The 20,405-nt window shown below is 48.9% G+C and overlaps 1 protein-coding gene across 1 annotated transcript; it reads right to left on the reverse strand.

The window, feature by feature from the left end:
* Positions 1-2,989: 2,989 nt before the first annotated feature.
* On the reverse strand, positions 2,990-20,065 carry MREG (melanoregulin). The gene is made up of 5 exons (XM_075094082.1): positions 19,944-20,065; positions 15,272-15,431; positions 6,614-6,704; positions 4,723-4,886; positions 2,990-4,342 (listed from the first exon to the last, which is right to left on the reverse strand). The coding sequence occupies exons 1-5, from the start codon at positions 20,033-20,035 to the stop codon at positions 4,208-4,210; spliced, it is 642 nt and encodes a 213-aa protein (XP_074950183.1). The 5' UTR covers positions 20,036-20,065; the 3' UTR covers positions 2,990-4,207.
* Positions 20,066-20,405: the final 340 nt, after the last annotated feature.

The raw sequence follows: 20,405 nt of genomic DNA on the forward strand, positions 1-20,405 counted from the left end.
CACTGTTAAGCCACCTTATTGGGCAATGATTAGGCATAAGTGTTTTTCTGGGTTTGCTCAACAGCCTCATTGACACACGCAATGTCTGAAATAACCAAATGGGTGCTGGTGGAAGACAAAGGTTAGACCATTAGGGGGTATAAATCAGGATTTCTCACTTTGGAGAAGCTACCCTGATTCCTACCCAATGATTATCTGTTTCAAGTTGCACATGAACTGTGCTGGTTGTGTCTGTTCTACTGTGGCTTAGGAGAAGGAAACCCAAGTGTCGCATGTCTATGGCTCATGGATGGGTGAAAAATACCTCTTTTTTTTTTTCTTTCTTTCTTTCCAGTTGAAATATTAGTTAAATACAAAGTCAATCTGATGAAAAAAAGAAACCCTGAAAGCTAAGTGAACCCAGATGTACTTTAAACTCTCTCACATTGCTCATTTTAAAGAATTCTTGGTATTTTTCCTTTCCTAGCTAAGGAAGGGGTGCTTAACTCACCCTCTATTTAGGAAAATAGATATTATTCATGAACATGCTAATTCCTGCAGCAGCCAGCCCCACACCCAGTGGTACTTCCAAGCAGGAGAGGAGTCCCTGGCCCCAGCCCTGTGAACCTTTTAAAAAGAGATGGGCTCACCACTGTCTCCCAGAAAGTGCCAGAGCAATTATTAAATATCTAAACCCCGACCTGTAACAGAAAACCAGTTCTTGCAGCCTTGAGAGATTTGATGCATGCAATAAAAGGTCGGAAAAATTTCCCTTGCATTGTAAACATGATTTCCTGCAGCATGGCTAAGGGAACAGTGGCATCTGGTGTTCACTGAGCTGCCTTACAGCCACCGCTTCCCAGGTGGGTGCTGGCAGGCTTCACTGGGTGTGGACAGGATTTGGCTCCCCATATGCAGGTATCTAGTGGCACCTGAGACCTGTAGGATGTCAAAGACATCTGTACAAGCCTCCAGGCATGATACAGGCCATATGGGAGACTCAGTCCCACCTGAATGGCAGCTAGAGGCCTGGATGGTGCACCAAATGAGAGAAACCCATGCTTGCTTCTAGTGAAGAAGGTAATCGCTCTTGTTGGGGGATGCATTCCCCCCGCCCAGGACTCTGGTGGTGATGCAGCACCACCAGGGAGCCTTTGACTTGGATGCTGTTTGAGATTTATGTATCTTTAGTCCATCTTTCTGAATGGAGAGAAATTTGCTGCTCAATGAGGTGCCCTGGACCCTTTGGTGAGATAGCCTGTCCACCGAGAGGCCTATGACACTAGTCTGTGCTGCATCAGCTCCAGGGTGTGATGCTCAACTGTCTGTGTCTGACTTGTTTTTACCATCTGAACATCTCCTCAGTTCAATCTCACATTCACAATTTAGAAGCAAAATCCAGGTGCTGCCCAGGAGCCCTTCCCCTGCCAGGGATTTTTAACTTGCCCAAAATCTGGAATAAGCCTCATTGGGGGATGTTTGTTTGTGCTTCTTTCCCCATCTTTGTTCTTGCCCTTAAACAGAATAGTCCCACCATATCTGCTATATAGACGTGGGTACCTTTTCCTGTGATAGAGCCTAAATATGTCTTTTAAACGCCTCTGGCAGGACAATATCAATAGACAACTGAGCAGTATGCGAACCTTATGGAGAGTGGGTGCCATCTCTGGGTTCCAGGTGGAGGGTCCTCTACTGCTGGTCCCCAAGACACAGCCAAAGGCTTGCTTGGGGACACACTAAGCTGTTTCCTTCTCCTGTCAGCAGAGGAAGCCCAATTTGAGCAAAACAAAAAAATAAAAACGTGCATCTCCCTGGTAATTTCTATGCAAATTAGAAAAGGCAAATTACTCTTTTCATTTTACTAACTGAAATTTGGTGTATCAGTCTTCTACCTCAAGTGCACAAAAGACAGGGCACTTCCTACTGAGATGAACAGAATGATTAACTTGAGCTTGGACTGCTATGGAAACAATTTCTGCTGGTTTCTGTAGTTTTTCAAATTGCAGATTTTTAGAAGTTCTGCATCCTTACACTTAACCAAAGGCTGTTTTGCAATCTTTTCAGGTTTCCCCATGACCGGTTTTATCTGAGTGCTGGGACTGATGGACCTTTTTCTGTTCATGTTGTGATCAGTCCCTAATTTGATGCACAAGTCCCTAAGCCTGGTTACTCCTCCCTGCTGCGCAGAAGTGAGCGGCTCAGTTCTCATCTGATGCTGCTGTTAATTCCTGCCCCCCCCGTGGCTGTGCTCAGAAACTCAGTGCTTCCCCTGCACACAGCCTTACTTTGGTAGCTAAACTCATTCAGAGACCCTAATTATTGTCTCTTTTTGGCAGTTTCTGTCCTATTAAGTTACAACAAATAGCATTTTGTTGACATCAGAACTGGTTTCACAGCTACAAGCGACAGCAAGGCGTGTTTCTGCAAAGGCACCGCTTAATGGCAACTTCCATTGCCCAAACAAGCAGCACCACAGCTAACAAGATAGCTCTGCTTCTCATCCACAAGATTTAGAAACTCATCAGGTGGTTTTATGTAACATGTAGTAGTATAAAGTGATAACATCCCAAGGGCTGACTTTCGGGTGGTGGTGTGTACTTTGGCATGGCATTCCTTGGACTGCCGGATCTCTGTTCCGCAACAGTTTGTTCAAATCAAACCCTGGAGATGCCATGCACTGAAGTTTATTTTCTATAAAAACATCGGAGGTTTTCCAAAGCGCAGCTGAACTTCTGCTTAAAAAAAGATAAAGGAAAAAATGAATGGGAACTGGGCACCTACCTCCAAATCCCACTGAAATTAAATCCAATTCCTATAATCTCCTACAAAGACTTTGGCCCTAGACTGGCAAATGACCCATCTCTTGCAAGTCAACAGGCAACTTTAAATACACAGAGAACAAGTCACAGAGGAGTACACTCTAAAATACCCCAGCCATCTTGCTATCAACAGTCAAGAGAAATGTTGTTGCCTGAATAGGGTTACAGAGAGAGTAAGAAATGCTGGTTTTGTAATGTGTTTTGTTTATTAAATTCAGTTTTCACTGATGTCCTGAGTTGACAAAAATGTTTCCCAGGAATACTGACATACAGAAACAATTCATAAATATACACATACATATTTCAAACACTGTAGGTACAAACAAATAAAAGCTCTGGTTTGCTGTTTTGGGAGGTCCTATGTAACCAGCATATTTCCAACTGGCCAATTAGCAGCATGTGTTAATCAGTGAAAAAACTTCCACTTGTTTTTAAAAGATCAAATCCAGTGTTTTAAAATTATTGCTTACTATACTACCAGACAAAACCCCAAGATATCAAGAGTGTTCAAGGGTGAATATTAAAAATATTCATTAACAGCAGGGATGATATATATTGCTAGTACATGCAGCTTTAGTGTGTTTTTTTTTTATATGGAATTAAGACCAAACCTTTCAGAAATTCATCAAGATGTTGGGCAACCAATCTGAGGATATTACAGGAGCCATATTCTCAGCAGGTATGACCTTGGCACCTTCCTAATATTTACCTTCTTTTAAGACGTCCGGCTGAGCGCCCTGACACAAACACCTCCAAACCGCTAATGGCAGGTGACACGGCACCCAGCTGTGACAGTGCTCCAAGGCTTTGCTGCCCAGCGCTAACTCCTCTCCCACCTACACACTGCTCCTGCCTCTTTGCCAAATCCCCTGGGACCTGCCCAGCGGGGCTGCCACAGGCTGGGGATGAGGAAGAGGACCAGTGCACAGAGAAACGTCACAGAGTCGTAGACAAATGAGGTATTTTTCCTTCCTCGCTGGTCCTCCTGGATAGCAGGGTTGAGGGGAGCGGACAGTGGCATGTACCAACTGAAGGTGGAAATGTGGATCTCACAGTGCTTGTAACTAACAGCATCTCAACTTTTGCAGCTACTGGTAGCAACACCTTGCACGGCAGGTTCCCCTCGTGCCTATCACATATGCTACTAGGCTAGTGGTCTCCCACTGGGGCTATACTACGGCAGTTCTTGCTCCCTTCTGCTTGGGAGCATCTCAGGGCCAGCATCTGCCTTCCTGTGCCCTCCTGATGGGGCATGGCTCGCTGTTCTCTTTGCTCTGCTCCAGCCGGCCCACTTGCTGCTCTGCAGGAAAACAAGGAGCGGCACTACTTCTGCTAACCCCTTGGCACAGGAGCCTGGTCCCGGAGGGAAAGAAACCCGCTGTCCATCTCACGCCAGCAAGGCACAGTCCTCAGGGCATCATGACAGAGATGCACTGCGGGGCCTTCTGGCTATCATCCACTCTTTCCCCGCTGGGTCTCTTTGGATAAACCACGCTGGCCATCTTGAAGAACTCATCTGCAGCATCCAGAGCTATGAGCCGATCCTGCCAAAGCAAGGGGGTTTTACAGTCACTATGGGCTGCTTTGGGCAGCTCCCCCATCAGGGTCCTCCCTCCACAGCTGCTCTCAGATTAAGCCACGCATCAGGTCTCATCTTTTTCCCCTTTGTTAACAGACTGCAAAAGCACCCAGTTGCACAGGCTTAAAAGAACCTGGAGGGGGGAAAATTTATGGTGCTACAGCACTAACATTTCCAAGGAGGCTGAACAGCCAAGCTACAAGTGCAACATCTGATGGGAACATCCCAGATGCCACCATGTATTTCAGCATCCTCTGGTGCAGTTCACCTATCCACTCCCCTTCATTTGAGCTCACTTGCAGAGACGGGGGCTGTGAGGAGGAAGGCACACTCAGAGCTACTCACCACCACAAAGAGGTAGCGCTCAGAAAGTTCCCAGCTGGTTGGGAAGATGTTTGTCTCTTCAGAGAGCTTTAACAAGATGTCCCGGGCTTTGCCCATGTTCTGGGAGTCGCTGATGATGCTGAGTTTGGTCACTGACAAGAGGGAGTCCGCTTCCTTCTGGAAACCTGGGAAAGCAATGTGTCACAGAAAAAAGTCAAACATGCGAGCAGGGTCATTCCTGAGCCCTCCAGGCTCTTGCAAGGTTGCTTACACATCCTCCACCTTGGGCTGCTGCATTCCCTACTTGCTAAAACAAACTAGCGTTTCCTTGAGGCACACTCCATGTCTGCACTTGGGGTGCATATGAGCTTGCTGGTGGGGAAAAAAACCCATGAACCCATTCAGAGCAAGTTTGATGCTGGGTTTCAAGAGAAGCTGTATGAACGTCCACACCCAGGGTGCTGATTCAGCTCTTTCATGTTCCTGATGCTGCCAGAGCTATCAGGGCTGGCGGGGCTTCCTGAGCACCCCAGTGACTACGCCTATATGTTGTTGAGAGGTAACAGTGATAAAAAAACCTGCAGCAGTAATGATGCACAGGTAATTGTTCCTGTAGCAGTCAGCGTCTCTTATAGGAAGGGTATTCAGAAAAGGAAAGGGAGAAGAGAATGAATGCAGGGATTTTTAAATGTAATAGCTACCATTAACTCTTTGTTCAGCTCCAGGGAGCTGGTGGTGATGCACCTCACCTGAAAACACTTATGGGAAAAGAGTGGTGGTCTTATGATTAAAGCACAGATCTAGACAAAATGTCTAGCTTCACTAAGGCCAAACAATTCCTGGCCTTGAGCTTCCCCATCCTGTGCAAAACAGCTCCAGAGCCATTGTGGACGTGAGGGAGATGTGGGAGAGCCTTTGTCAACATGCAGTAACAGATGTAAGGATGTCAAGTGATCCCTCCCGTGTTTGGTCTGTACAGGCTGCGCAAGCACCTGGGTGGAGATGAACACTGATACCTAGTTATGAATTTATAATGTTCCTCTCATCCAGATGCCAGAACAGCAGGTAGGGCAGGAGCTGCTGAGATACCCATCTCTTTTGCTCCCAGTGATAATATCCTCGAACAGCCCAAGAAGCTCGCTCAACTCACACATCCTCCTCTTGTTAGCTCCCAACCACTTCCAGAACATGACGCAAGTCACCAAGCTGATGTGCCAGCACAGCACATCTCCTTAGCCCAAGTGTCACACTCTGTGTGCAAGGCAATTAGGGAAACCAGGTCACACCTGAAACTGTCTTCTCCAGAGGAGCAGTGGCTGAGCACCCAGGACCGGTGGGTGCAGGTCACTGTTTGCAAGCAAGGAAATAGTAGGAGCAGGGTCACTGTTGAGCAATTTTATTTCATGAAAGAATATTTCAAATCCACTTAGGAGCAGACAAAGTGGGTGATTTAGCTCTGATCAGCTGGCATGGGCTTAGGAAGGAAAACAGATGTATCTGTGTTTCAGATCTGAAAGGAATATTCCGTTCTCCCTGCTTATCTTGTTTAGGAAAAAACAGGGTGAACTCCCAGCTATCCCTGCTAAGTTTCCACAAGGAGGCTTGAAATGGATGAGTGTGCACGCTATTATGGGCTTGAAAGGCTCTTCCGGCGGTCATGATTTGTGGGCTTTTTGACATGCCCGTGACATGGTAACCCATCTCCTCCCAGCCATGCCTGAGCTCCGGGGAGTCTCCTGCAGGCTCTCAGCTGCTATGTGCACCACCTGATGGCATTGCTCAGCAACCTTGTTTTATTTTCCTCCCTTTTTCCTCTACCAGCCTGATTTTGTGGAAGCATTCCCATCCTCAACCATCACGGGACCTCTAAACTGGTACCACACAAATTATATCCTTTTGTCCTCTGGCTTACCTAAATCCTCCAAAATGTGTTTCCATCTGCTTCTCACTTCTTTTCGGGTCTGCCGTAAGGTATAAATATCATAGTTGAGCTTTTGCCATTCCTGCAAAGCAATGGGATAAGAGATACTCAGTCATCTGCGTGCCGGGATGTCTCTGCTACTTTTCTAGGAATTTCAGCTTTTAGAAACAGAGCCAGAGTTGAACTGCTGATGTTGGCACTGAGGGTTCAGTGTGAAGGTCGATGGCCAGGCTGCTGTTGCCCCTGGAAGAAATGACACTGACCAGTGTAGAATATTTTAGCTTGACATTTGGTACAGCATCTCTGTATCTTCTCTGCATGTACAAAACAGGCTTCCAGTTACCCTGAAATTGGATTACAGAATTTAGCTTAGGCCTTGCTGGTGACCAAATTGGTCTCCTCGGTCAGACGGGGGCAATATAATTCCAGCTTTGTGCTGGAAATCATGATGCTGTCCTAGGCTGGAGAACAATATGAACTTCATTTGAGAGACTTCAATCTCTTTGGTCCAAAGCCCTTTACCCCAAACCTGGGCACCCCTGCTAGTATCAAAACCTGAGGTTGTGAGGATACCTTAATTGGCCTTTAACAGCTTGAGAAAGCATGACCACATATTAATATTCACTTCCTATAAACTATTGCAATACCTGATTTTCATATGCTTGCAGTTAAACTGGCATTGCATGTTTTCTTACAGCTGTTGATAGCTCAAGGGAAACTAGAAGTCTGAAAAAAAGTTACTGCTCTCAGTTTGTTCACACATACAGTGGCTTCTCCAAACTGCTCAGCCCTCTGGCATTTAACTGGAGTAGGTGGGTTTTCAAAAGTACTGGAAAGCAAGAAAAACAGATTTTTTTTTTTAAAGGCTGGAGTACCCTTTTTAAATAGCAGGGAAGAGGGATGCACATGGATGGCTGAGGGCTGAGTTGCAGTCATTTGACATAATAACTATTCTTGGTGATGCCAGTTACTAGAGTTAATGCCCCACTTAACTATACAGCTTAAACACTGTATACAGCTTGCACTTGACCTCAAGCCTTATATCTGCATAATGGGACATCATCTAAAGGGAAAGGTTTTGAGGTTACTTATTAAAGTCTTACCAGCACAACTAAACACATCTATGTGTACAAGCGTGCATTCCTGTGGAAACACTTGTATTCTGCAAGAAAACCAGAAGTATTTTTCCTAGGTGAGTTTAATCAATGCACACACTGAAAAGGATGCTTTTACAGAAGCATCCACACAGCAGGTCATAACATTACTCAGATAATTTCCCTGCACTAACAACCTTAATTAACCTCATTTTTCAACCACAGATTACATCAATGGACTCTCGCAGAATAAACGGGTGCTGCCTCCCTAGGATTTTCCTACGTGACACACTGGGTTCAAAGGGGTTAAATAATACCCATGAAGCTAGGCTGTGCTTTAAAAATCCCACTGTTTTTCTGATATGTGGTGCCTTAAAGAGTTTACTTGATTTGATAGAGAGTTGGAGATTTCTTAGTGTTTTTTTCCTGAACCTGGCTGACATGACACGACTGCAGAGAATTAAATGACAAGCCTGTTTCCTTGTTGTTCAGCGATAGCTGCAGGAACCCCTTGGAGATTACGCTTTGGAAGAAGCAGCCGGCAGGGTTAAGACACTGGTGAATTCAGGTCAGGAGAGCAAGGGAAACACAGCTCTGCCTTCAGCCACTCGCTCTGCTCTGCTCATCCTCCTGGACAGCAAAATCCCCTTCATTTTTAGCTTTGTGTTGCTGCTTGCAACGAGCTAGCTTCGCCAATCAGAGCTCTCTTTCCTGACTGCAGCAGTACTTGAAAACAGCTTTTCTGTTTGCACAGGAGGGCACATGGCTGCCAGCTCAAGGCATCAAAATGCCTCTTCAGCCCTTTGCTAGAGAAAGGAAGCAGGGACAAGCCTCCTCTCTCCTGTGACACCAACTTGTAGCTAGGAATTGAGCTCCTCTCAGTGAAAAAGAAAAGAGGGGTTTTATTGTATTAGAGCTTTGTGGGAAGTTTATTGCAAACTTGAAAGTTTTAAAGAAAGAGAATAAAGACTGCACGGTGCCATGGTCCCCACTGGCAGGGATCCCTTGGAAACATCTCAACCCGCTTGTGACCCCACAGTATAAGCAGAAAGGAGAGCAAACCAGTCTGGGCATGCTGGTGGGGAAATAAGCTGCATGTCTCTGCCCTCCCAGAGAGATAAACAAGTGCTTTAATGTAGACAATCAATCAAGACAGCTGCTGTGATTCCAGGCATGCTTCACGCTGCTGAATTAGTAAGCCAGGGGGTGGGAAAGATGCTCCCCTCCCCAAAACACAGCTTGCCAGGACTGCAAGGATCCTGCAAGGATTTTGCAGCTGCAAGGATTTATGCCCCCCCCACCCCACCTTGCCGTGGTAACAAGCCAGACTCCTTGCTAAGCTAAATGCCGAGCAGTACTTAGCATGCAGGGAAGCTGTTCCTGATTCTCTCTGGATTAACAGCAGCATGTTTTCCCTTGTCTATTTTTGTTTTAAGGGAATCTAGGTTACGGCTTTCATGTACATCGTAGTTACTGAGTTGCATTACAGAAGTGAATACAGTGCATATTTAGTCTCAGGCGCCCTCTAACAGTGTCCTGTTGATGAAGAATTTGGGGAGTGTGCAAAGGAGAGGCTTTGGTACAGAAAATTACGCTCAACAACAGTGCCTGGCAAGGAATCTCTTGTTTGGTGGTACTTCTTTTGCCTGGGTGTGGAACTGAATGTATTTATGTTTCCCCAGAGAAAGCTGGGAGGAGGATGCTGCACTTGGTGTCCATTGTTGAAAAGCAACTACAGAGAGCAGAGATTATGAGGGTGAGGATGGGCAGCTCTGGGCTGAGCTCTCAAAGGGACTTGTGCCCTTTTCTCCATCAGCCTTAGACAGCACTGAGTTTTCTCAGGTGATTCCTTGTAGCAGAGACATCCCAAATGCTGTGGGCAGGGGGTTGTCCTCTGTGTTGCTTTAGTGAGGAAAATAAAGTTAAGAGCATCTTTCCATCCCCAAAATTATTCTAAAAATAATCTCCCTTTAACTACACAGCAGAGGAAGAGCAAAGCCTGCCCAGCCCCACGTCTCCACATAGGAATGGGCAACATCAGAGACTTTGGGGAGAATGTTCCCCATGCACATCAGGGAGCATTTGGTCAGGGACGGGCAGCATCGTGAGGCTGAGGCTGCTCAGCACCCACAGCCGGGCAGCCCCAGGGCAGGCAGCCAGGGCTTCATGCCAAACCCCACTCTTCCTCAGTGCTCGCTGCAGCTGTGACAGGGACCGCTGCAGCGTACCAGGGCACCATCAAGATGCAGGACAGGGCACGCCTGTCCTTGGGCAGCCCCAGGCAGAGCGAGGCCAAAGCAGGCTGTCCTCTGTGCCGCATCCCGGGCTGGCTCCTCCCTGCAACCCCTTTCAGTGAGGTGTCTGAGCCTGTGTGCAGGCACAGGACAAGCAGTGCTCTCCTGAAACTTAGCTTTGCTTTGCATTTCTTGTGCACCTTCGTTCCTGGTCCTGCCCCTTGCCTAGTTAGATGTGACTTCTGGAGCAGCAAGGAGGCTCCTTGCACACAGTACTGCAAAAGTTCAGCAGGAGACTGGTCTTCACCAAACCCCTTGGTGTTTCTATGGGTCTGGGACATCCCACTGATGCATTCAAAATCGATCCTTTAAGAACAATACCCTTTTGCCCAAATCCGAATCAACTACAGGAAACCAAAGCAGGTTGCAGGCTCTGTTTTTTGCAATCAGTGTTGCCCTTCTAAGCCTACATAGTAGGGCACAACACATACCAGTGGGGGCTTGACAAAACCCTTTGCACATGAGTCAAGAATATTCTGGGAGCAGCAGGGAAATCCCTCTGCCTCTCTCATCTGAGCACTCAGCCCTTCAAATGTTTACCTGGAAAACCCCCAGACTCTCTAGTGTGATATACTAAATCTGCAAATGCCAGTTGGAAGTGAGGAAATGCTGGGCATGAAATATAAGCCAGGTTGGTACATAACCGAGAGCTCTGGGAAAAATATGCCAAGAGAACAAGCAAGCACTGTCCTGTTCATATGGAAATTTCCTAATTAATAGGTAGCTTTCCTCATGTTGCCAAAGCAATCTTCTACCAAAGCCTTCTCCTTTGTTCTCTTGAAAGCAATTGGTGTCACCGTTCTGTTCAAGAATTATTTTGGAAATCAGGTCAAAACAGAGTTATCAGGGACAGACTGCAAAATACCAGCCCAGGCAGGTACCACACCACATCTGGGATGTTTTTACTCTGGCTCTGTGACTGGCCGTACTGGAAGGAGTTGAGCAAATACAAACTCTAAATTCACACCATACATTGAACCATTGACGGACATCTCAGTTTAGAATAAGCTAAATCAGATTCAGTTTTAAGAGGGGCATGCAGGATTTCATAAATAATTTTTCATATGTATTAAGTGGGTCAGTTCTGGGCTCCCCAACCAGCATCCCCAAGCCTGGGCAAATCCTATAACCTCTCTATGCCGTAGCAACAGTGTGACACAATACCGATCTTCTCTGTAACGTGTTTAAAAAAGAATAATCCTGTAGGAGAGCAGGAGGAAGCGGAAAAATAGGCTTTGTCAGGCTTGCCAAGAGAAACATGCCAGCGCAGCTCTGCTAGCCAGGCCCCCAGCAGAGATGCAGGCTGAGGAATTGCCTTTGCTAGTGATGTTTATGATCCCACCTTTCCCAAAGGAATAAGCCAAAAGAAGAAAGAAACACTGTGTTTACAACAAGCCATAAGAATAGTGTTTTTTCCTCGGTTGTAATGCAAAAACCCGCCTTTAGTTTCTGTTCACAGAGCTGCAGCGCAGCTGCCCAAAACCCAGGTCCTTCAAGGCCAGCACCAGTGTGACAGCCTGGGCTCTCTGCCCGCAGCTGGGTAACTCCATGCACCCCATCAGAGGACACTGAGGCACCAGGGCCACCACAAACCAGTCCTCATGGAGGAAGGCATCTGTTACACCACGCACATAAGCCCAATAAGCCCAGCTCTTGTTGCTAACACTGGAGGCTTGCTGGAGCCGCAGTAGTCCCACTTCCTCATAAAATGCTTTCCTCTGCACTACCAGAGTACATGCCGGAACAGTGACTTGGCCTATATCTATGCAGTGTCTTAAATAACATCCTCTTTTCCTAGAGGTCCTCATTTCACCTCCAAATTTGGGGTTTTACTTTACACCACAACAGGTTTGACAATCCTGCAGGGCAGGAGCAGAAAAAACCATATATTTTTCCATATTTGAAAAGTTGACCCCAGCCTTCAAAAGCTTTGATGTCAGCTTTGATCTCCAAAGGCTGCATCAGCTTTACCAGCCCCCTTAACCAGCCCTTCAGCTATGGCTTTTCTGGTTTTCCCTGCACATACCCTCCCTTGCCCACACTTTGCTTCCAAAAGCGCATCCACGCACATCGTGCTCATCGGCCTCAAGCAGTGAGAAACGTGGAGCTGCAAGTTGCTCAGTCCTCATGGTTTTAGGAGGCTCCAGCAAATCTTGCCTCATGCACCTATTGCACGGTGGGTTTTGCAACAGCTGGGTGCGCCAGCAGGCTCCACCACGGCCAACGGCCCCCTGAGCTGTCACTCCCAGCATACAGCACCAAGCAGGGCAAGCAAGTGGGTGTGAAAGAGGGCGCACCCAGGACATCACGGCTCTGGCTTTGAAGAGCTTGCTGCCCTGGTTCAGTGAGTAGCAGGGTGGAGCAGTTCCACCATCCTTACTCAAACTAAGGTCACACTGAGTTTGGGCTACAGCTGCCAAATTTCCCAGAGCAGGGCTGCTGGGAGGGAGCAGGGAGAAGAAATGGCTCCGCATGCATCAGGTGTGGGTCCAGCCCCATGGTGCGATCAAGGAACTGACCCCAAGGGAGGACACCAATGCTGTGAGCTACAGGGTGCACTTGGTGTTGGAATGCCTGGCCCTACACATACACAGTTTGGTTTATTGATTTACAGTGATCCACGGCACAGAGGTGCCCAGGCCAGGAGAGAGTCACCATGGACCTTGCCTGCTGACCTCCTGCACTGTGCCTATGTCACCACTGCGTTCTAGGCCACCGCTTCTCCTGTCCTAGCTCACAGCACCTTGTCACTACATGAACAACCATTTAAAAAAACAAATACACAGGAAAGCAGAAGTGGGTTAGCCAGATTAAGAAAAATACGCTACTGGTTTGAGGCCGAAGTGGTGCCACACAGATAAAACACACATGACAGAGTGATCTGCTCTTTGGGATCCTTCCAAAGTCCTGTGCTAGGAAATCACAGAGATGAAGGTGGGGAATGGCAAAGCACACAGTAAGTGCACAGCACACCAAAATTTCTTTGTTAAATGAAGGGGCAGAAATACAGGGACTAGTTCTCCTTTCAGTCCGATTTTAACCAAGAGAAAAAAAGGACCTATGGTTTTTTAATGCTTGTGCCCTGCATAAACAAGAAACTGTTCCTTCGTCCCCTGTTCTGCAGTATCCACATGCTCTCCCCGGGGGCTCTGGGAGCAGAGCAGCTCCCAAAGCAGTTTATGGATTTTTCAGCCCAGTGCTGTTTTGCAATTAGACTTTTTTTCTCTCTCTCAGGGCTGAAGCCTCGTTAGGAGGGGAGGGCAATTCAATCTGGCCTAGTTTTAAAATGCTCACTGGAGTAAGGAGAGATTTCGGCACACGGGGCCAGACACAGGAATGTTGGCTTTGCCAGCCAAGACCCTCCCTCTTCTGGCACCCATAAAAAACTGCAGCTGGAAACTGCAGCAGCTTGCCAGGCTTATATATCATGCCTCAGTTTCCCTAGCTGTAAAAGAGGGGCAGCATGGAGGATGGCAATCACCAGCTGCAAAGGGCACTGTGCCATAATTCAAAGCAAGCATATTGTGTGTTGGCTTTCTTCAAAGTTGGCCTGATGTTGTACTCCTCAGGCTTTTTTATTAATTGCACTGCATAAAAAAACAGGGTATGTGATCTTACATTTGTTGTGGAGAGGAAGCCACATGCTCTTTGTACTTTCCTTTTTCACTGGCAGGCACAGTAACTGCACAGACCCACTAAAAACCCTACAGACATGCCAAAGGCAGAGAGAAAGCGTTGTATTTAGGACAGGCAGGCACATTGGGTTTAAGACAAGCAAGCACAGGAGCGCTGTCTTGCTCACCCACAACTGATGCTCTCTGCAACCTGAGCAAGGCTGACACACAATGCTCCTTTGCCCAAGGAGCTATCTTTTTAGCAGCCCATCCACTTATGATACCATTTTATAAATAATAATAGCTTTTAGGAAGCCTGCCTCATAACAAGCCCTAAATCAAGTTAAAAGGCCACTTGACTGGGTGCGGGCTGAAATGAGGAACTTCACTGCTGCCCTGAAGTACATCCAGCTCTGAAAAGCCTGGGACCAGTGCAGTCCCCTAAATGGAGCTGTCCTTGTTTCCTTCAGCCAATTTGGGCTGGATGAAGCTCCTTGTCTTCTCTAAGACAAGCAAACGCAAGACACAGAAAGCAGTGGTGGGGAAGGAAGAGGGTATCTTCAGTTCTAGCTGTGATAGCTGTAAAGGTTATGTGCGGCCATGAAAATGTTGTTACAAACCCATCCATTGTAAATACCATGATTAAGTCAATTCCCACCAGAAAAAAAAAAACCCCAAACATTAAATGGGGATTCTGGCCAACTGTATACAAGGATTACATTATCTCATTTTAAGTTTTAAAAATTGTAATTTTGATCTCAGCTGTACCTCTGGAGTTTAAGGCTTCTCAGGAAAGCTGTGCTAGCTTGTGGTTTAAGGGGGGACTATCACAGGAGGAAAGACTTGTGGTCTCTTGGATGAAGTGGGATCTTGTTGAAATTAAATGTGAAGCCTCCAGGCTTTCCTGCAAACATTTTGAAGTCTTAAAGCAAGCAGAGAGGGGAGAATGTGTCACTATTTCCTACAGCCTGCTTCTAATCAGGCCACCAAAATCTCCTTTGCATAGAAGTGCTTTAGTAAAGGGAATCAGGGCTGCAAAACAGCCTTTATGTAACAGCAATAATTTTCCCTTCTGCACTAAGAGCTGTGCCAGTTCTCCGCTTCGCCGTAATTGCCGTACAACCCATTAGAGGAGTATTTAACTTGACACGTCACTGGAGCAGCAGCTCAGCTTGAGGCACTGCCATTGCCAGGCAAACACCGCTGCAGGCAGGTCTAATGCTAGTCTGATCACGGAAAGGCCAAACCAGGGAAACATCAGACAAAAAAAAGCAGCCTGCGAAGCTAGGAAATTGAGCTGGGGGTCCCAGTGCTACCAGTACACGTTTGTGGGTGCTGGCAGGAGAGGTGCTTGCAAGGGCATTGCGCATCCCAGCTCAGGGCAGCTGTCCCAGCTCAGCACAAAAGCCCTGAGCTTCCCAGGGAAGAGATGGCTACAGATGCATCCACACCAGAAAATGGATAAAATCTGGAGGGTGTTGGAGCAGATGGGAGGACCCGATGCCTACGTGTGTGACGCTGTGGGACTTTGGGGTCTTTATAGCGGCTTAATGGGTGCTTAAATAAGGGTGCTGCCAAAGCATCCAGTGAAAGCACCAAGCCTTGGTCTGCAGTGAAACCCAAGCATGAGGAACAGCACCGCCTCACCTCTGAGTCCTTGTCCAGCTGGTTCCTAACCACAATCATGTTGTACAGCACCCGGTCGTCGTCCGCCTCCGTGTGGGTCATGTCGTGTGGGGTGCTCCACAGGTTCTGCTCCTCGTCCCGTGCCAGGGTGGCTCCAAAGGAAGCGTAAGGATTGTTGTTACTGCAGAGAGGGGGAGAGGCGAGGCAGCGTTAGCCACCGCAGCATCACACTGCCTCCTTTTACCTTCCCAGGGTAAAGTGCCCATTTCTGTGGCATCACCTCTTGCAGACCAGTGCACTGACTGGGAGAGAGGAGGAAGAGGAGGGTGAAATGGGAAGGCAGGCAGAGTATTCACCTTAGCAAACATCCTGAGCATGTAAGCCGTGGTTCAAACCAGGCAGTGCTGCCATAAGACCAAAGACATCAGACACATAAATTTGCTAAAAACACCAGATATTATTTGAGCAGCTAGGATGGAGGAACTGAGAGTGTCCACTTGCGAGGATGAAAGGTGGTATCTCTGTTGCTCCTGCAGCCCCCTGCCCTGCTCCCCATCATGCCTTCCCACCCCAAACCCTGTGCAAGTCCCCCAGCCTCTCCAAGTTTAACATGGGAACAGTTGTAATTAACTTAGACTCAAAAATCCCGGCAGTTCCAGAGGGTATCTTCTCTCTGCCCAGCTAACCCTGCCACTGTGCCAAGATATGAAGAGCACAATCTGTCCCCACAGACTTTGTGCGGAGAGGGGTGCACCTTGAGCTGCGGGCAAGGGGACAGCTGCGTGCAAAGCCTCTCCCTTGCCTCTTGGCCAAAGAAGCAGCTTCTACCCGCTTCTCCTCAAAGGCAGTGCCGTTGGGCAGGGTTTTATTTTGGACAAAACATGCACCACCTTTGCTGAGGGAGCTGGGACTGGTTAGCCAGGGAAGAGATGGCTCCGGGGGATCTTATCCATGCGTATAAATACCTGATGGGAGGAAGGAAAGGAGATGGAGCCAGACCCTTCTCAGTGGTGGCCCATGATAGGATACACATTGAAATATAGGAAATTCCATTCAATCATAAGAAAAAAAAATGTACGACTGTGAGGGTGGGTGAACACTGGCACAGGTTTCCCAGACAAGTTGGGGAGTCTCCAACCTTGGAGACACTCAAAACCCAACCGGACAAGGTCCTGGGCAACCTGCTCCAACTGACCCTGCTCAAGCAGGGGTTAGACTGGACGCTCTCCAGAGGTCCCACCTCCATGACCATGTTTCTGTGTGACTCCATGGCTCTGCCTTCTCCCCAGCAGCCCAAACCCTACTGAATCAAGCAGGCAATCCCCACAGGGGGAAACCCACACTGGCAGGTCCTACCTGAGAGGTATGGCAACGTACTGAGCTGCACAAGGAACTGTGCCAAGGCACAGAAAGGACACGTAGCCCATCTTTACTTTGGGGATGGAAATGTCCTCAACCTGCTTGTGAACTCCGGGCTTTATTTGCTTAGCAGTCAGCAAAGCAGAGCATCATCTTCTGGGAACACTTCCCCGCTGAAGCAAGGAGCTTTTCTCTGCAGTGGTGGCAGTTCTGTGTCTTATGCATTTATGTTGCTACTGGGATGTGCATTTTTTTAATATAGCATTATTTAATTCTCCTGGGAGAACTTTTAGTAGATTATTTCCATAATGTTTCTAATCAGGAGGTCCAGACGCTTGAGAAAAACAATGTGAACTGGGAAGTATTTTTGGTCTTACCCACAGTCTCATCAGCCATCCTGTGGCAATCCCTGCTCACTTCTTGTTAGAACAACCCACTGTTTATTCTGTTTGCTACCCAAACCCCATTCCTTTCGCAAGGAACCCATCCAGTGAAACCTCAGATAACACTGCAGGCACTTTAGCTGTGACGCCAAGCCATAAAACAGATGGTAAGAGGAGCTCTGGCACACAGATAAAGCAGAAAAAAAATCATTCACATCAGCATTCCTGCAGGAAGGTTAATTAGACTTTCAACAAGCCAAAAACCTGAGCAACAGGTAATAAGGGAAAAGATAATCTCTTATAATCTCTCATTAAAGACAAGCAGTCAAACTCAACTTGGAGGGTGCCGATGGCATAACTCAGCCGTTCCTACACCAGAGCCAGCATGGATTCGCTTAGACCGTTTTTCAAACGTGGAGCAGGCAGGATCCCAGCCTGGAAGGGATTGCTCAGGAGCCAGCCGTGCTAACAGCATGAGTTCGGTCCCATCCTGCCTTTGACAAGCTTCTTCCCCACTCAGTGACTTACCAGTACCCTTAATATCCAACTTACTTTAAAACCCAATATTTGGCAGTAACACTAACGTGCCTGAGCCTTTACGAGCCGCTCCCTCACCGCTTGCAAGGCGCTTCCCAATACACTCTATTTCCAAACCACGGCACAGAGCATCCAGCAGCCTGTAAGGGATGCGGGCAGTGCCCAGGAGTCAGCAAATCCATACAAGCACAAAGAGCTCTGCCAACAGCAAGCATCCCCAGTGCACGCTGGACTCCAAAGCAACATTTAAAATGAAGAAATGCGAGGAAAAAACAGGAGCACATGAATGGCAGCCTGCTTTGCAGGTTACAGGACTGTAAACCCTCCGTGGGACCAGAGGGGCCTCAGACCATTTCACATTCTGGGCTTTATCCAGAAAATGGTGACCACTAATGCGTCATCAAGATATTTCTGCTCCAAGGGGCTTTCAGTCCAGATTAAACCCATTTCAGGATTCAGAGCCCAAATTCTCAGTTTATTTGCATCTTGATGACACCATCCGAGCCAGATCCCACCTTCCCACATTCCACCTTCCCACATTGAGAGACAGCCAGGCAGCCTGGATGCTTTGCTGCATTTTGGCTGGGCTTTCTTTTCCCAGCCCTGCACTAGTGCTGTGCCTACATCCATGCTCCATCCCCACCTCCACACACAGCGCTGGCTGCTCTCACTGGCCTCATCACGGGTTGCAGCCAGCCTCATATACACTCAGGTAATATATGCACCTAATTATACACATATTACCTCCTCCTCACCGCTTCGTTCTTTGACATGTCAGATTTTTGAGGCTGCAACCACTCCGCTTGGGGAAAATAAGGTGAAAAGTCATAAAGTCAACATTTCAGTAGCAAAATCAGCTCCCAAAAACCAAAACTCAGCTAAAAGATCTGAAATCTCAAGCAAGTCATTCATTTCAAACAACACTGTGGTAAAATTAAAAATACAGCAAGTGTGCTCCTGCAAGGTCCCACCTCTGAAATAACACGCCAAAAATCCTCCCAAAGAGGGACAAGCCAGCGATTAGGCTGTTGGATTAATTATGTTGGCACACTTGTGCAAGAGCAGGCGTCTTTTCAATGCCCAGCATTTATACAGACTTTCCTACTTATAGCCAGCATTAATTGGATCGCCGGCGAAGGCATGTTACTAAAGAAAGGTGCCTGGCGAGGGACAGCCACCCCGGCCGGCAAGGCAGCAGGAAGGAGGCTCATTGCACGTGTGCTCGGCTCTCGTTAGGTTAATGCCAATTTCCTGGGCTGCAGGCCCCATGCTCAGGATTATCTGGTTATTATTTAGGTGACTGCTTTAACAACATGAAATCAGGACATTTCAAGCCCTGCTATTACCTGATACCTATGTAGGCCACACCGAAAGCATTCCCCCCTCCTTCTTGAAATGCCTCTGTCCCACCGATGGCACAGGGAGGGCACCGTCCCTGCTGTGGGCTTCGCAGCGGTCAGGACCCCAGCTGGCAGCTGGGGAAGGAGGGAGAGGTGCTGCAAATCCCGGCCACGTATGTTTTGCAACGTGCAAAACCTCCTTATGTGCTTGCACACAGTGCACACCTCCACAACTCAGGGCTTCACCTTTTCATACAAAAATCTGCCTCCAACCTCACAGCTCCATACGCAAGACAGATGCGATCGACAGGGGGAAAGAAAAACCCGCTCTCGTCAGACACACATCAGCACGCGTGCTGCTTTCACAGAAAGCCGGCTCCAGCAGTGTCCAAGCGTCTCCTTTCCAACACCCCCGGCCCGGCAGCAGAGCTCTGCGCAGCACGGAGCTGCCGTGGGACCCGACCCCCTGCGTAGTGATGCGGAGACCTTTTTGTTCGGCGCCTCGGCCTCCTCTACTGAAAGCCCACCGTGTTAAGACAAAAGCTGAACGGTTCTTAGGGCGAGAGGCGCATAGGAAGCACCCAACAGATGCCACTCTTGGTTCGCTTGCTAAAACTTAACCATAAAAAACCCCCATGGCACCCAACAGTCCGGCGCGCATCGCGCCACGAGGTGTCAGAAGCGACCCGGCCCCCAGGGCAAGGCAACCCCGGCGGAAAGAGAACTGAAAGCGGGTTGTTACTGCCGGGAGAAAATCCCTTCGGCGCCTCGCCGCGCTCCCTCTCGCAGGGACGGCCAACTCCCCGCGGAGAGCTGTCGCTGTAAAATCACTGGGAACTGTTCTAGGGGGAAGTGGGGCTCGATGGCTTGACGCGATGGGGCAGCCAAACTGCGGGAAAAGGCTCTGGGGACCGAGGAGTGCCGGCGTGGGGTGAAGAGGGGCTCACGCGTGGCCGTGGACCGAGCAACCCGCCTCCGGCGGGAGCATCCCTCCTCCTGCGCAAGGCGGCGGGGCTCAGCTCCGTCCCTCCGCAGGGGCCGGGGGTTAGGGAGGGGGACGGGGTGGGGTCTCACCTGAGCAAGGGCTCCTTCTCGGGCGCCGCCGCCTCCCCCCCGCAGCAGCCGCAGCAGCCGCCCAGCGAGCGCAGCCAGGCCCCCAGCCCCATCGGCGCCGCCGGAGAGCCGGGCTGGGCGGGCCGGCCCCTCCCCCGGCCCCGCCGCGCCGCCCCCGCCGCCGAGGGAGCGGGGCAGGGCCGGGCTCCGCGCCCGCCGCACCGCCCCCGCCGCCTTCCGCGCCGCCAGCGGCCGCTCCCACCGCGGCTCGGAGCGGCCCGACGCAGGGCCAGGCCCCCTGTCTCCTCCTGCGTCCTCCTGCATCCTCACTCTCCTGCAGCCCCCGGCACCCTCCCGCATCCTGATGCATCTTCCCGCACCCCCCTGCATCCTCCTGCATCTCCCACATCCCCGCACACCTTCCTGCATGCTGCACCCTTCTGCATGCTGCTGCACCCTCCCATGCTCTCCTGCATCCTCCCT

Source organism: Phalacrocorax aristotelis, chromosome 5, assembly GCF_949628215.1.
Source record: "Phalacrocorax aristotelis chromosome 5, bGulAri2.1, whole genome shotgun sequence".
In the NCBI taxonomy this organism is placed as follows: Eukaryota; Metazoa; Chordata; class Aves; order Suliformes; family Phalacrocoracidae; genus Phalacrocorax; species Phalacrocorax aristotelis.

Coding starts and splice junctions, on each gene's coding strand:
- MREG (XM_075094082.1), bottom strand. CDS start 20,035: ATGGGGCTGGGGGCCTGGCTGCGCTCGCTGGGCGGCTGCTGCGGCTGC. Junction 6,705..15,271: donor AGCTGGACAAGGACTCAGAG/GTGAGGCGGTGC, acceptor ATTGCTTTGCAG/GAATGGCAAAAGCTCAACTA. Junction 4,887..6,613: donor ACACATTTTGGAGGATTTAG/GTAAGCCAGAGG, acceptor TTGCTTTCCCAG/GTTTCCAGAAGGAAGCGGAC.